Source organism: Eublepharis macularius, chromosome 12 (genome assembly GCF_028583425.1).
Source record: "Eublepharis macularius isolate TG4126 chromosome 12, MPM_Emac_v1.0, whole genome shotgun sequence".
NCBI lineage: Eukaryota > Metazoa > Chordata > Lepidosauria > Squamata > Eublepharidae > Eublepharis > Eublepharis macularius.
Window position 1 is genome coordinate 39,004,891 of NC_072801.1, and position 17,276 is coordinate 39,022,166.

A 17,276-nucleotide genomic window follows, 5' to 3' on the forward strand; every position below is an offset into this window, starting at 1 on the left:
AATAGCTTTGTTTTTTTGCCTGTTTGTTTGTTTACTGCTGCTTTTTTTTTGCTGGGTGAGGGAGAACAGTTAGTTTTTTCATAGTAGTATGTGAGGGGCTGCTTCAGCTACTCCTAAACTCCTCTTTCAGTTTCCATTCCATTTTTAAATGGAGAGGTGGTATCTATTGCAGAAAAGGGCAATTCTTAAAATGGCAGCCTGAATGCTGCCTCTCTAAAGCAATGAGAAAGCCCATCTGCATGAAGAAGATTGGGAGGGGGATGCAGATCATAGGCCTTTTAAAAATTTCCTTTTGCCCTCTGTGCAGCCCGGAGAGAACATTAGCAAGGAATGTGCACTTAATTATGTGGTTTTGTTAATAATGTGTTCTGAATGTCTGTGTTTTTAAGGTGGAGTTTTTAAGCAGTGTGCTAAGAAAGCAAAATATATAAAATCCTAGGTAGTATAACTGTGAGGTTTTTGGGGGGTCATGACTAGCACTGTTCTGAATTGCCTTAAAATGTGCTTGTATTCACTTATAGGATATGAGTTTGAAATGAGAAGGAGATTGCTGCTACTCTGAACTCTGTCCATTGCTCAGAAATTGAGTGCACAGCGACTGTTTTGTATTCTGCCCTGGTTCAGACTTCAACCATGCATTTACCAAATGAAGGCATCTGCAATGCCATAATTTAGTAAATTTCTGTACTAAGTCACCCTTATAAATAAGGCAGAATCAAGATTCCTGTAAATGAATGACCAGGAAAACTTTTAAAATGTTCCCTACAGGCTTTTCTGTGTTGCCTTTCTTAGTGTCAAATTTGTGACCATTCGTTTGTCCTATACACATGGTGTATTTATAGATCTTAAAGTGACTATTCTAAAAGTGAATTTCAAAAACAGGACACAGCAGGAGATGAAATAGCAGCACTATAACCATTGGCCAACTCCCACCTTCTCTTAGGTTTGGCCCAGCCCAGGGGCATTGATAGGGGGTCCCAATGGGTACCCAGATCCCCCTACATTTGTGGGGAGCCCCTCCCTAAACCCCCCACGGCCCTGCCTCCATAGATGGTGGCAATGGAAGCCCCTCCTTGTGATGTCATTGGCTCCTCCCTATGATGTCACTGGGCCCTGGTTCTTTTAAGGACCTGACATAGCTAAACCTCTGGCCCAGACTCAGCCCCCCCCCCCCGCCTAGAAATTGGAAAGTCTATGCCCCCGGAGGCAAGAAGGAGAGCTTGGTCTGTGCAGGGTGGGTGAGAGTGATGCAGGGCATGTGCAGAGATGTCCAGTGGTCATCTGAGGCAAGATGCAATGGCATCATTGGACTGTGGCAGCTAGTTGGGCTCTGTGAGGTCTCTTGTTGGCACCCTTGTATAGTCATGGTTGGGAAGTGTAAGATGCACTCCTGCATCGTTTGCAATTGCTATAGAGTTACCTCCAAGCATTCTCTATTTCCATCGATGAATACAGGTGGCTATTTGCCAAGTGGTAACCAAGGCCCAAATGACATGACATTCAATGCTAAGCAGGATTAAATAAGTGCCATTGAGCTTACTCAGAAGTAAGTGTCATTGAGCTAGACTGATTCATGAGTAAGTATGTTTAGAATTGCAGCCTTAATCTTGATTTCAAAATTTGTATGATTTCATCTGTGTGAGATCTAGCAAACACCAGTGGTGGCTCTAGGTGGGAGAATTCAATCTAGTCACCAGATAGATGCAAAATACTATGGGAGTGGCCATCCCAAAGGATGGATCATAATTAGCAGACAGTTGTTTCTGTTACAGTTATGTACAATAATAAGCAGGAATATCTGCAGGTTTATATTTGCAGGAAGGATTTTTATTCAGCAACTCAAAGAACATGCATAAAGAGAGAAGCAGGAAAGGCGAAGTCAAATAATCTAACCATCAATTGACTCACAGCCACTCACGAGTGAGGGTTGCAGAATTCATAGTCAGAATCCAGGGATCTTCCAGGGTTGTTTCATTGTGCAGAGGTGCTGATTGCACACTTGCAGAGAGGTTTTTTAAAATTTTTAAACCACATTTTTTGTATACAAGAGCTTGGTTTTGAAAAACAGTTTTAATTATTAGTATTTCTATTTTGCTCATGCACTCTTGTGAAATGTTAAAAAATAAATGAAGGGCAAAAAAAGCCATCCCAAACTACTGTTGCGTTATTATAGAAATGCAACCAAATGTTTTTCATTCAGGAGGCACCAGTTATTTAGTTAAAATATATATTTTATATCTCACTTTTTTCTTATACAAAATCTTTTATCAGTTAACTGAAATTATTCTCGCTTTCCTAAAGAAGACTGGCATAGAACCCGGGGAGTCATGAAAACATAGGATAATAATGCATGGGAACAGCAGGATGCCCAACTGCGTTCAAGAGCTTTTAAGGCAAATGGTTTTGGAAGGCTAATTTCCATGTGTTAGTAACAGCAGCTACCCCACTCCTGTCTCCCTAGCTGCCTTGTATCTTCCTGCTTGAAGAAATAGAAGCTCTTCACTATTTCTTGCCATCAGCTGTTTTGTCTGTAGCACAACAAAGAAGGGAGGAGGAAAAGTCATGAGTTCAAGTTACACATCTGAATCCCAGTCTTAACAGAAACTCTGTATTTCCCCCCATTAAATTTGAATTTTACATAATTACATTGAGCAAATACTTCATTTCATGGCCCCTTGAGCCTCCTTCCCACCCCCCACCCCCCAAACTTCCTGCATAAAATGATTGTGTAGTACTCATAGAACTGGCTCTAGTCCATAAAATCTTATGTCCATTAGTCTTTAGGGTGCCACAAACAGGTTCTGTTTATTTTTTTTCAGTTTGAATCTCTCTAACTACCTGGGTCTTAGTTTACTAATTCAGTATAACCTTCTTGCAACTGCTACTAATCACCTTGTGGAACGGCCTGCCAGAGGACCTCAGAAAACTCCCAGTCTCCTGGCTTTCCCCAAACTGTGCAAGACTGAATTATTCAAGAGGGCTTTGTACTCAGATTACAGGGCTGTGTCATAAGAAAGAACTCAAAGATATTCTTTGGTAACGGACAAGGACTATCATCTAGGCTATTGGGTACTGTCTGCTGATGCAGATGTACTCCTACTGGATAGTTCAATGTTGCTGAAGATGTTACGTTAATTACTTGTGCCTTAAGTCAGAAAGGATTCATCTATGTGCTCGGCTTTATGCTAGTTTTCAAATTTACAGCTACCACATCCTATTTTATCTGCTTTCATTGAATGTTCTATCTTTTGATCATATTGTATTTTTGCTCTATGACTGTTCTAATTATTCACTTGCAGTATGTAATCAGCCTTGGATCTCAATAAGAAAGGAAGACTATAAATAAACAGCAACAATAATAAATAATGTTACAGTGCTTAGTTTGGCGTAGAGCATAGAAGTTCTGCACAAAGAATTTTTGATGGTGCTTATGGTATGCATTAGGCACTAAATCTAAGTGAGAAGAAGTCTGGAGGAAACAATGAGAGATGATGAACTAAAAAAAATAAGGTACTATAGATTCAGGGCAATGGAGGTGCAGGCAGAATGAAATTGAAATAATTCTGAAGTGACCTTGCTAGAGGCTTTATCCTCTTGAGAGCTTGGCTTTGTAGTAGCTAAACTCACGCCCCCCCCCCCGCCCCGAATCTAGATTATAGCACAAGAGAACAGCATGAATGAATAAGGAGTACCATACCAGTGATCTTAGCATACAAATTCTGTAGCATATTTTGTAACAGCTATATCAAATCCCCCCTCCTTTTACCCTGTGAATGAAAGAAGCCTTACCATGGGTTCCGGAAAAGCTGTGGGAAACAAAAGAGGGAAAATTTACTCTTGCTGTCACAGCAAAAAAGCTTTGGGTGATTAAAAATGGGGTGGGGCTGTTTTCCAAAGGAGAATGTCTTGCCTAATTGGCTTTCCAAAGCAGTGCTTTGCTTTGATTTCAGAAAAGGGAAGAAACTTCTGGAAATCCAGTACCCAGTTTTGAACTCCACAAATAATGGTGGGATAATGGATAGAGCAGTAATAGGTTGAATGTGAGAGATGCTGGATTAAATCCCTACCAAAGCAACAGGAGTGTTGGTTCACTAAGTCATACCACTGGCTCCCATCTATGTCTTAGAGCAATATGGGAGAGGTTTTAAGATACTTTACTCACTGTAACGTCCCTTAAAACTCTTACCTAATAGTCTGTACATTACCAAGTCGTATGGAATGAATACAGTATGTACTCAAATACAAGACCAGGTTTTTCTCAAGTATGCCATCAAAAAAAAGAGTTGGTTGTCTTATATTTGCAAACAAGTTAAAGTTATGTCCAATAATCATTTTTGTGCATATATTGTTTTTAAGGGGGTTGTCTTACATTCAAGGTCATCTTCTTTTGAATAAATACAGTAATTCCAAATAGGTATTTCACTGAGTTTGTCCTCCCTTTCATAAACAGTCTGAGTGCTAAGAATTTTCTTTAAATTAAAAAGCAAAGATGTTGGTAATTCTGCCATAACTATCGGCTTCCATCCTGCATGGTTTACAGTGCCATCCTAAAAAGAGTTACACCCCTTCTTATTCATGGGCTTAGAAGTGTCTAACTGATTAGAATGGCACGGCAAATTTCTCAGTGTAGACCCATTTTATAAAAACTTGATTATTCTGATCTAGAACACAGCAAATAAGAATGCTGGTGATAAGCTGGAAAAAAGTCCAAAGAGTCATGACTAGACATGGGCATGAACGGGGGAAAAAATCTGAACACCCTGTTCGTTGTTCGTTGCCATCCACGAATGACAAACAATGAACAGAAGCGAACATGTCCCCTTAAAGAACATGTTTGGTGTTCAGTGTTCGTGGCCCTCGTCAGAGTGGGGAGACAGTGGGCAGAGCTGCCGCCATGGGGTTTCGTTCTGCTCACTGTCAGAGGGACGAGGGAACTTCCCTCCCCTCATCCCTCTGACAGTGGGCAGAGCCGCCACCACAGGGCTTTGTTCTGCCCACTGTCAGAGGGATGAGGGGATTCCCTTCGTCCCTCTGACAGCGGGCAGAGCCGCCATCACGGGTTTTTGTTCTGCCTGCTGTCAGAGGGATGAGGGGACTCCCCTCCCCTCATCCCTCTGACAGCGGGCAGAGCCACTTCCGCGTCGGTTCGTTCTGCCTGCTGTTAGAGGGATGAGGGGATTCCCCTCAGCCCTCTAACAGTGGGCAGAGCCGCCACCACTGGGCTTTGTTCTGCCCGCTGTCAGAGGGACGAGGGGACTCCCCTCCCCTCAAACCCTCTGACAGCAGGCAGAGCTGCCGCCACAGGGCTTTGTTCTGCCTGCTGTCAGAAAGATGAGGGGACTCCCCCCTCATCCCTCTGAAAGCGGGCAGAGCCAAGGGGGTCCGTTCTGCCCACTGTCAGAGGGACAAGGGGATTCCCCTCGTCCCTCTGACAGCGGGCAGAGCCATTGAAATTAATGTGCTTAAACTTGAGTAACTCTGCATAGGATTGCACTGTCAGTCATTTTATCTCCTGCCAATGGCTACTGTAACATAACACATAACATAACATTTAATTTATATACTGCCCTTCAGGATGACTTAACACCCACTCAGAGTGGTTTACAAAGTATGTTATTATTATCCCCACAGCAACAAACACTGTGAGGTGGGTGGGGCTAAGAGAGCTCCTAGAAGCTGTGACTGATCCAAGGTCACCCAGCTGGCTTCAAGTGGAGGAGTGGGGAATCAAACCCGGTTCTCCAGATTAGAGTCCCGCGCTCTTAACCACCACACCAAACTACTAAAGTGTCATAAGGAAATAGTCAATCAGTATTCATGCCCTATTGTTCAGTACCCAGAAGCTGGCACATTGTCTCTAAATATCAGGCCATTAGAGAATGTCAAGATATCTTACTGGAGTTCTTGTCCATCCAAAAGCTGGCGGTAAGTCTCGATCTCCTGCTCCAGCCGGCTCTTGATGTCCATTAGGATCTTATAGTCACTGTTTTGACGCTCCATGTCTGATCGGAGCTCAACCAGTTGCGCTTCGATGTTGCTGATCAGGCCTTGGATCTGGGCCAGCTGGGCACTATAGCGGCATTCTGTGTCTGCCAAGGTGTTTTCCAATGCATTTTTCTGGGAAGAGACGTAGCAGGGGTGAGAAAGGGGGCGCCAGGGTTGTGGCCAAAGAACAATGAGCATTTTCAGAAAGTTCCAAAAGCGTGGTGGAAAACTGGTCAGGGGGACAGAAATTAGAAATAACACTGGAACATTCACACCACTTATCTGAACTTGATGCTATACCTCTGGGACACTTGTTTCTTGGAAAACTACCAAAGCCTAGTTGGAGTGCCTTTCAGAAGCATTATAAGACATCCATGAACTGGCATTAAATGTCCAAGATTCATCTGCTGTTGTCCTCTAATATTTACTAGGTTTTACTGCTATATTTTAACTGGGTGTTTTCATGTATATTTTTATGTATTGTTACTTGTTCTGAGCTGTCAAGATAGGGAGGGCTACAAAACTACATTAATTATATCATTTGGATCTGAGATAATCAATTTGCCCAGATATGAGCACATACATTCAGAAAAAAACTGTATCTGAGCAGAATCAATAAGGAAACAGTATAACTACATTTTGATGTTTTTAAATGTTTCTTTATCAGATTATGGGCTTAAACTGGAGTAACTCTGCTTAGATTTCACTGTTAATATATGTTTCTGTGTATGCCTGTCCCATAGAGAAGTAAGGATGGTGGTGGACCACTCTAGGGCTTTCTCTGTAGTTGCATGGGAACTTTGGGACAGCCTGTGTCTTCCCTCCTGCAGGAAATATAAGATAGTTTTGTTCAGAATTGCTTTGAGTTAAACTGTGTGTTGTTGATTTTGATTACTGGTTTGGTAAAGTACATTGAGTTCTAAATTGTTCTGAATTACTTTCTGATATATATATATACTGAGATTTTCATGTCCTCTGTTTTCTGTGTAAATTTATTGTATTTTTGTAAAGCACTTGTAACCACAAGGAGGCTGGTTTTTGTGAAGAAATGTGCCCGTAAAGGATAAATAAATAAATAAATAAGACTAGCCTGGATGCAAGTTAGTTACTCTAACATTTCCCCTTCCCCGCAAAAGGTGAAGTATTTTGTTGAAGGATTTATCTATTTCGGTACCAGTGCTTCAGAGCCCTCAAATGTGCAAATAACTGTTGCCATTCAACATACCATGCTAAGCTGAGACTGGAGCTCTATCTCCAAGCCTTGGAGGGTGCGTCTCAAGTCAGTGATCTCAGTCTTGCTGGACTGAAGCTGTTCGGTATTGACGGCAACTTCTTGATGCAGTTCTTCAGTCTGTTTTCGGGGAAAGATATTTATAAGCCATTTGCTACTAGCCACCCCGAATCCTTTTACAAAAACCCACCCCACCGCACTCCTCCATTCTTTCAATCGCTGGTTTTTCCTCTCACCTTGCTGGTGAACCAAGCCTCAGCTTCTCTCCTGTTCTTCTCAGCCATCAGTTCATACTGGTCTCTCATATCAGCCAGGATTTTGGTGAGATCAATGCCCGGAGCAGAGTCAACTTCCACACTCACTTGGCCTCCAAGTTGCCCTGCCAGTGCGGCCATCTCCTACAAAAAAGAAAAGGCACAGACATTCATTCAGGATACATTTGCATAGCAACAAGTCCTTAAAAAAATCTTTAGTATTTGAAAGGATGTCTGGTTCCTCAGAACAGCTAACCTAATAGGTGGGTTTACACACATTGAATGAACACTGGTTTCCACTTGGTATTTACCAAAAGGCTTGTGTGCCGGTGGGCAGGGCCGTATTAACCCATGGCCGGACCCCTAGGCTTTCAGGTATTTTGGGCCCCCTCCAGCAGCCATGGTAACACCAATCTCTTCCTCCAAAACCATGTTAGGCACCTTTTTCTCCCAACCAGAGTGCTCCTGTGTTGTTCTAATCTTGGCTGGTGACCTGGTTTCATTTTTCTCCTGAGTGGGTTGCAGAGAGCTTGCTGGCTGCCTGGCTGGCTGTTTTGCCAGGAGAGGATCTGTGGCCACTTCTTGCTTCTTGGGAAGGCACTAAAAATCCTCTTTTCTTTTCTCTTTCTTCCTTTTCTTACTGGGGACTGGGGGAGGGTTTTGGAAAAGGGTGCTTTTTTCCCTTTCTTCCCCCACCCCATTCCAATGCTAGCTTTTCACACACACACACACACACACACACACACACACACCCAGCCTAGTCCTAGGCCTTTGAGTGGGACTGGGTTCTTGCTTTTTCTGTTTCTCCCCCTCTGCCTTTTTGAGTTCCAATCTTCTGGTTTGGTTTCTGGGGGTTTGTGCCCCCCCCTTCCCCAAGAAGCCCTTCTTTTATTTGCTTTTCTTTCTTCCTCTGCTTTTTGGAGGGTCTGTCTTCTGTTTTGTGTGTCGTCGTCCCCCCCTCCAAGGAGCATCACTTTTCTGTAGGCTGGCTCCCTGTGTGTGTGCACTTGTGTGCACTTGTGTAGTGTAGTGCAGTTTTCCTCTTTTCTCCACACTCCTCCAGTGCCCTTTACTTTTATTTGGAGTGTGTCTATAGCCTGCACCACTGACTGGGTGGTGTTTTGGGGGGCTTGCGCCTCTGGTAAGCTAACTTACACCCGCACAGGGCTGTTTGCTCTCTGTGTGGACTTGTGTGGTGCTGTGAAGTCTGCCCTCTTTTCTGCACATTCCTCCAGTGCCCTTCACTTTTATTTGGAGCGCCTCTCCAGCCAGTGCCACTGGGATCATGCCTCTGGTGTGCAGATTCACATCTGCACAGGGTTGCTCAAACGTCTCTGCTGTGCACACTATCAGCGCATGCACGGTTTCATTTTATTTTGAGCCCCTTTCCAGCTGGGGACAGTGTCTGGGTGGAGTTGGTTTGGGGGGCTGCCTGCTGACACACAACTGCATGGGTAGCTTTCCTGTCTGCAGGCTCCCCACTTGCACGCTTCTTAAGCTCGCCTTTGCGTGCACGCACACCATCAGCGCTCACTGGCCACTCCGGTTTTTTTTTATTTTGAGCCTGTGTGCAGCTGGGGAAAGTGACTGGGTGGAGGTGGTTTGGGGGCTCAACGCACCCAATTTCTGTGTCAAGGCCACTTCTTCCCACCTCACTCCCTCACTGTCAAGTTTGTCCTCCATTTTCCCCTGTAGTTCCTCTCAGTTTTGGCTTCTGTTTTACTGCACCACAATGAAGCGTTCCTTGTTAGGCAAGACTGGACGTGGGCGGGGGGAGGCAGAGTACGTGGCCCGTCAGAGGCTGGGAGCAGCAGTTCCGGGGGGGGGGGGAGTCTCTCCGGCAGCAGCGTCTCCCACTTCTGATCCGTCCACGGGATGACACTGCGCAGCAGCCAGACCCCCCACCCCAAGTTGGGAGGTGGCCATCCGCCTCCCAACACCTGCTTGCAAGGAGGGGACGGCCGCCTACATGACTCACACACCAGCTGTGCGGTCGCCTGTAGGGCCGTGCAGGTGGGCACAGGGGGTGCTGCCAGGCGGTGGCAGAACCCCAAACTCGAACCGGTTCAGGAATAGGGTGCGCTTCGGAAGTTCATGGTTTGTGTTTCAGCAAAATGAGCGAACCTCGAACCAAGCGGTTTGTTTGTTTTTCTGTTCAGTGCCCATCTCTAGTCTTTAACTATTGGAGTCCTAGGGCACAGGTAACAGTGCCTCAGCAAAAAATAAATAAATGATGGGCCCCTAGTCCCTGCAGAGCCCCTAGGCTTCAGCCTAGTCAGCCTTATGAATAATACAGCCCTGCTGGTGTGAAATGAGCCTCCCCACATTCTGAACCACCTTTGTTTCAAGACAATTACTTCAATCTATGGTGATCTGATGAAGGGAGCTGTGACTCTTACCAACTTATCCCCTGAAATCTTGTTGGTCTTTAAAATGTCACTGGACTCAAATCTTCCTGTCCTATTGCAGACCAGCACAGCTACCCACCTGAAACTAACTTCAATTTATGAAGTCTTGTAATAACCTCTTAGGAAATGTAAGGTCTTACTAATAAATAAACTATATCATGATTCTAATCATATGAGTTGAATCTCAACTTCAAAGGTGCAGGCAATTTCTGAGGGAGACATTAATCTTTGTTATGTCACTGTATGACCTTCACATCACACTACAGCAGAACTGTCCTACATGAGGAGTGGTCCCTGTTTTCTTAATATCACTGGACAACTTCAGGTGCTGCCATGTTTCGTAACATTAAGTGTCTGCTTTCTTTACCTCCTCATGGTTCTTCTTGAGGTAAGCAAGTTCCTCTTTCAGATTTTCAATCTGCATCTCCAGATCAGTCCTAGCCAAGGTCAATTCATCCAGGACTCTGCGCAATCCATTGATGTCACCCTCAACACTCATGCGCAGAGCTTGCTCTGTCTCAAACCTTTAATAAAAAACAGCAAGTGTACAGGAAGGAATTGCTAAAATCTACATGCTGGTTTAATCTTTTTTGTTAAGAAAACATAGAGCAAAATGCTAACAAAATTCGTCCTTTTCCCCATGCCCTGGCATCATTATCTGGGATTTTCTCATAAAAGAAATACACCAATTTTGATCCTTAGTTCAGAACATAGTGCTGTAACAATCACTAAACTGATCTTGTAATTTAGTTTGTTAAGCCAATAGGAAGTACCCACATGAAGGACTGGCCACTTGGAAGAAAATACTCCTTTCCATGATTCAGGCAGCACTGGAAATGTGCACCCAAGAATTCAGTGAAATTCTCTAATGGGAATGATGAGATTCTCAGTGTGATATAGTTTTAATATCACATTAGAGACTCATATATGTTTAAATTTGCTGCAATTCTGGGAGGGGGGAGTGTGAAATCCTGAGTGGATGGAACCGGGAAGATCCAGCCAATCCCATTATTGGTATGGGGGCTTAAACGTTAACCATCGCCTGTGGTCTTTGTGCCCGATTTGATTATATTTCAGCATCCATTAATTCACACACATCCCACCAATTTGGAAATGGATATATGTATAAATTCTTTTGGATTCCCTATTCATGCAAGATTTAGAGCCAGGTTACAAGTGACGAACGTGCATTCCTCCCTGTTCACTTGCCATTCTCTTGCTCTCCACTTGATCAAGTGGATCAAGAGAGCAAGTGAATGGCAACTGAACAGGGAGGAATGCATGTGAGTCTGTTCACTTGCCAGGCAAGTGGAATTCGTCACTTGTAGCTTGGCTCTTGCTTACTTGGTTTTGAAGTCATCAGCAGCCAGCCTGGCATTGTCAATCTGCAGGACAATTTTAGAGTTTTCAGTTGTTGCATCTAAGATCTGGAAGAGAGGAAAATAACACATGCAAAGAATCATTTGCCTTCCATACAGATGGGTTATTTTCTTTACAATCAGTTGTGTGTGTGTGGGGGGGGTGTCAATGCAATGTAATTTGTTGATGTTCTAAAATGATCTTCCAAGTGCTCCCATTGTGTATCAGTACTGCAGTTCATCACATCCTTCACAAATCTTGAATACAAGTTTATTCATCCATATCCACATGTGGATATGTTCCTCTATATCCACACAACATCAGTTTGTACTCATTTTGCCAGTGCTTAGCGATATGAGCATCATTTGGTGAATGTTGATTGAATAATCTATTTGGTTTGGTTTGAGCATCTTGCAAGCAACCACCTGTGGAGCAGATAAGTATGTTCACTGCTATATCTGTAAGAACTAAAGGAGGTGTGAGAAGGGCTGGTATCCTCATCCTGGGATGGAACCAACCAGCTTTTCTGCTGATTAAAAGGGTAGGCCACCCAAAAAGACTATGCTGAGGATCATGGGACCTGTACGGACAAAAGCCATGTGGAATGGAGGTTGTCATAAGGATTTGCTATCTTTCTGCCAGGTTTGCAAGAAAGAGATGATCCACCAGGCATATGATGGTTGTAGAGGATGGGCCACCTGACCGATCACCTGCCATTGCTATCCATCTGCAGATGGCCATCCGGCCCCACGGGTTTTGTTTCAACGGGCTGTGCAATTATGTGCACTACTGTTTTTAAGCAATCTGTATCAGGGCTGGATCTAGGGTTGCTGGTGCCCAGGGCAACCGCACGCACACTCCCAGTGCTGCATGATGATGTCATTTCCGGGACATCATCATGCAGGGCTTAGCGCACCACCTGCATGGCAAGCTGGCTGCCCCAGCACACCACGGAGCTGGTGGCAGCTGGGAGGCCGCCTGTGCCACTCGCCTGCCCCGCTGAGGGGTGGTCAGCTTGCTGCGCACCCCCTGTCCTGTGGGGCAGGCAAATGGTGCAGGCAGGCTCCCAGCCTTCTGCTCAGCCACCCGCGCACTCCCGGTGGCTGGCAGTTGCGCCTGGTGCCCCCTCTTTGATGGGGCCGGGGGCAGACTACCCCCCCTGCCCCCCATCAATCCAGCACTGATCTGTATTATAGATATTTTTATCTTGTTTTATGCTAACATGGCTATTTTCACACTGCTTACTGGCCACAGAACATCCCGCCAAGCTCCCAGAACGACAGCATCTTCCTGGTGCAATTTCATGTGAGAAATTGCACCAGTAAGATGCTGTCGTTCCAGGAGCTTGGTGCGATGTCCCGTGGCCAGTAAGCAGTGTGAAGATGGCCCATGTCTTATTCTATTATTATGATACATGTTGTGCTCTGCTCTGAGCCCACTGAGGGGAGAGCAGATTATAAATATAATTAAATTTAGAAAATAAAAAATAAGGAGAAGGAGAATTGGGCAAGATCAAGTGGGAAAGCTGGCTGGATCCAGTTCCCTAAATCCTCATTGGGAAGCATCCGTACACTTCTCTGAAAATAGTCTGCTCAGTGTAAGGCCTGTTTGGCCTTGGTGTGCCCCATTCCTCCAGCTCCACCCTTGACCTTCCAAGTTCTACTCTTCACCTCACTTAGGAAGCCAATATTTTTAAAATAAAAAGTTGGCAGTCCTGCTTGGGGTGGTACCAGTCATGAACCTGAAGCCTGGTATGAATTTTTCATACAATACATCTTTGCTTTTCTGCTCCCCTGTCTGCCTTTTGAATGTGTGTGTGTTTTCTATATAAACAAATAATATTCTTTGCTGAGACAAAATAAATCTTGGTTGCCCACACGCAGAAAGGATTATTTAGTTTAGCTAACATCCATTATTTTGTTGTCTTCTTTCCTCTTCTTTAAATAATATCTAAACCACGCACTTTCATCTGCTTAACAAAAGCCAAAGCAGCCCAGTGGAAAGTCGAGTTGAATCCAAAACAAGAAGTCCTGTCTATGAATCCCAGGTTAATTGTGAAGTCTCCAGACTAAGTAAGAGAGGATATGCTAAGAAATTTTCAACTATTCATAAAAAAGAAAGGGAACATTTTGCATGTTATCCATCAACAATTGCAGAAGGTTTAAATTCCAGAGTATTCAATATAGAATAAATGTTAGGAAAAGCTTTCTAGCTGCCAGAACAGTTCATCACTGGAAAAAACCCTCTGCATTGAAAGTTTAAAAAAAAACGGAGGAGGTGTTTAGTCTTGAGCCATCATGGCGGAATATATTTGAATAAATAATTATCAATACAATCTTTGGGAACTTAAAATGTATGACTTGCTTAAGGGTAGTGATTAGGAGAGTAGCAATGAAGGAGGGCTGTGGCTCAGGGCCAAGCTACAAGTGACGAATGACACAGGTTGGACACTTGTCAGCTTCCCTCAAGTTTTGATGGGAAATGTAGGCATCCTGGTCTTGCAGCCTGGCTCCCCGACTGCTGTCCAATGGACTTTTCAACTGTCACTTGTCCAACATTCTGCCAAGCTGCCTACATTTCCCATCAAAACTTGAGGGAAGCTGACAAGTGTCCAACCTGTGTCATTCGTCACTTGTAGTTTGGCCCTCAGTGGAAAAGCTTCTGGTTGCATTCAGAAGGTCCCTGGTTCAATCCCCAGCATCTCCAGTTTAAAGGGTCAGGTAATAGGTAATGTGGAAAACCTTTATCAGGGACTGTGGAGAGCTGCTGCCAGTCTGAGGACTGACCTTGAGGGACCAGTGGTCTGATTCCATATAAGGAAGCTTCATGCGTTCATGTGATGGTCCATTAAATGAGCGATCTTCAACCTTTCCAGATCTGGGGCTGACATTTAACCCCCCTATGTGGCAGTGGGGCCCACTGAGCTGTATGCATGTGACATCAATGGCACATGACAGGACAAGGAAAAGCCAGCATCTTTGAAATGGTTATATTAAAAAGGACCAGTTTCCACCACTGAGAGACCCTGTCTTACTGTTCTGCTGCTCCTCTCAACATACATGCAGAGAGAAGTGACAGCATGGCATGCTTACGGTCTACACGTGTGAAGAAAGCAACAAAAATGATTGCTCTGTAGTGGACTGCGACCCAGCAGCTTGGGCTCTGTCCCACCAGAGAATCCCAACTGCACTGGATGAGCCACTGGGGCTCTTCTCTCAGGTTTTATCATGCTTTAAAAAATTTACAAAACCTGTATGACTAGTGATGATAAAATGGCAAAACAAAGAAAAATGTACTGTATGGGCCACAACTCATCTACTATATCGTCTTATAGTACCATATCACCTTAGCATCAGGATGTTCTATAAATCTAAGCATTTTAGCACGTTTAGGTCTACATAATGAACAAGCAAAAAGGTATGTCACTTTCTAAAATATGGGGGGGGCACTTTGGCTTTGTGGTAGAGCATCAGCTTTGAAGACAGAAGTTCCCAGGTCCAGTCCCCTGGACCACCAGTTGCTACTATTGCATCCATCTTAAAGATGGCCAGGAATCAGGTAATAGGTGATGTGAAAGACTTTTACTGAGACCTTTGAAAGCTGCTGCCAGTTAGAAGAGACAAGATTGGTCTGGAAAGACCAGAGTTCTGACTTCATATGTTCAATATAGATGCCCTTAGCAGGCCCTGGAAATATTTTATTATTCAGTTCTGCTCTCCCCCCGCCCTCCAAACATCAATTTCTAGAAGTCTAGTTGATTTTTTCAAATTATTATTCAAAGAAGTTCTATTAAAACCTTAGAGAATCAGAATACTAGTGGACTGCTTGTCATGTCAGTAAAAACCTCATAGAGTTGGAGATACAAACACAACTCAACATAAGTAAAATATTAGGGCGCAAAGATTAATTGTCTCCATTAATAGTCAAATGACATTAATAACTGAAACTAGACATAAATAATTGCATTGCTGGTGCCAGAGAATAAGATAGAAAAGGGCATAGGTTGTGTACAGCCAACTTCCTCTGTAATAAAATTGATAAGGGGATACCTGGTATTGGACAAGGCTGTGAGGAATACATAAATAATTGTTCATTCCCCAGAATGGGAAGGCGGAGCCCTGGAGATAACAAAGCAGTCTGAACAGGCAAATCCATGCAGGCACTTCCTTCAAACAGATAAAGATCTCTTTGCAAAACCAAAAAGATGTTTAAAGGTTAACCACTTTTAAAGGATATTGAGCAAACGGATTTACCATGTTTCACTAACCAAGGTGTTTGCATGTTATGTAATTAATCCAATGTATGGCTCTCAGATTCACAAAGGTGCAGCTTCAGGTAGTTCAGATGATGATTTTGGCTCTAGTCTCAGCTCATAATCCATCTTGTGTAATGAGTAATGTACTGAAAAGCTCCGCCCTGTTTGGTTTCACATCAGCCCTGTAAAGTAGGCTCCTGTTATGCCCATCTTGAAGATGGCAAAGCTAAACTGAAAAATAGGGACTCCTTGTAGCTTGTACACCATGAGTACCCAGTTTCCTGGGGGTAAAGTGTAGATGACTGGGGAAGGCAATGGCAAACCACCCTGTAAAAAAGTCTGCCATGAAAATATCGTGATGCGACATCCCCCCATGGGTCAGTAATGACTCGGTGCTTGCACAGGGGACTACCTTTACCTTACCTGTAGCTATCTATTTTGGACTGATTCCTGAACAAGGACTTTAGGTCAAGTTGCCTTAGTTAAATTTATATATCTATCTTAGAGTTGCACCTTTTTTCTGGCAAGGTTCTGGTGCCTTTTTGCATACAAACAACATCCAGCAGGTGCCATGTTTCTCATTATTGCATTTACAAGTCAGGAAAGGGTTTGGGAGTTAAAATTTGTAATAGTATATGCCTGTTAAAAGTACGCAAGCATTCTGATAGGAAAGGGTGGCTGGCATCAGACCACAGTGATTTCTGTCAATACTGATACAAAAAAGTTGGAATGAGTCCCTTCTCATTCCACATACACACTCTTTCCCCCACACAGTAAAAAACAGTTGGGTTGCACTCCTGTACTTGCAAGGCTGTGGAAATTTGGTTGAGAAGGAAAGGGAGGCTACCATGGTTACCAAAATCTAAGCGACACTAATCCTCCTTGCTTATGATTATCACTAGGGGTTTTTCCACATCTAGAATTCTAACAGCGAGTCTGCAATACGTATGTCGCGACTTCAAGATACAGTATGCAAGCTGAAGGCCTTACCTTCTCTCGGAGATCATCAATGGTCTTGTAATATGCACTATAGTCACGGGTTGGACTTGGCCCCTGCTTCTGGTACCACTCTCGGATTTTAACCTCCAGATCTGTGTTGGCTTCCTCCAGGGCCCGCACCTTATCTAAGTAGCTTGCCAGGCGGTCATTCAGATTCTGCATAGTGATCTTCTCATTTCCAGAAAGGAGGCCATCATTGACGCTCACGCTGCCTCCAAACCCACCTCCAGCACCACCACCGAAGCCTCCACCGAAGCCTCCACCAAAGCCTCCACCAAAACTCCCTCCATAACCACTGCTCAGCCCTGAACCATACCCACCACCTATGCCTCCTCCAGCCCCAGAGGAGACAAACCTTGCAGAAGAGACAGAGATACCCCGGCCACCAGACCCACCATGGATGCTTGGGGCCCTGAAAGAAGCACCACCAAACCCTCCACCTGAGACAGAGGATTGCCTGTAGCTGTAAGAGGTCATTGTGAGAGGATATGCAGAAACCAGTTCTTGGCAACCAAATAACACAGTGTGTGCCCTGGATGTAAGAATGTGAGGATATCTCCTTCCCCTCTCTCCTTTTATGCTAGCCACTGTGGGAGTTGTCTGTCCAACAAGCTGATATGCGAGACCTCTGGAACGGACCAGCCCTAAACCATTTGCCAGTATATAGCTTCTCCTCATTGGTCAGTCAGTATAAAGTGGGCTGTGTTTCCTTTCTAAGAACCTGTATTTCCATCCCCCTTCCTCCCATGTCTTATCTCGCCCTCCCCTCTTTTCCTTTTACAACA

General features: G+C 44.2%; 1 protein-coding gene across 1 annotated transcript in view; it reads right to left on the minus strand.

Annotated features, from left to right (window-relative positions):
• Positions 1-17,038, minus strand: part of LOC129339097 (keratin, type I cytoskeletal 10-like) — a 38,895-nt gene extending 21,857 nt beyond the window's left edge. Inside the window, exons 1-7 of the mRNA XM_054993699.1 lie at positions 16,483-17,038; positions 11,223-11,305; positions 10,246-10,402; positions 7,453-7,614; positions 7,211-7,336; positions 5,897-6,117; positions 3,767-3,806 (exon numbers count right to left, since the gene is read on the minus strand). Of these exons, the coding sequence (XP_054849674.1) occupies positions 3,767-3,806; positions 5,897-6,117; positions 7,211-7,336; positions 7,453-7,614; positions 10,246-10,402; positions 11,223-11,305; positions 16,483-16,968 (1,275 nt within the window). The 5' untranslated portion in view covers positions 16,969-17,038. The remainder of the gene's footprint in view (positions 1-3,766; positions 3,807-5,896; positions 6,118-7,210; positions 7,337-7,452; positions 7,615-10,245; positions 10,403-11,222; positions 11,306-16,482) is intronic.
• Positions 17,039-17,276: the final 238 nt, after the last annotated feature.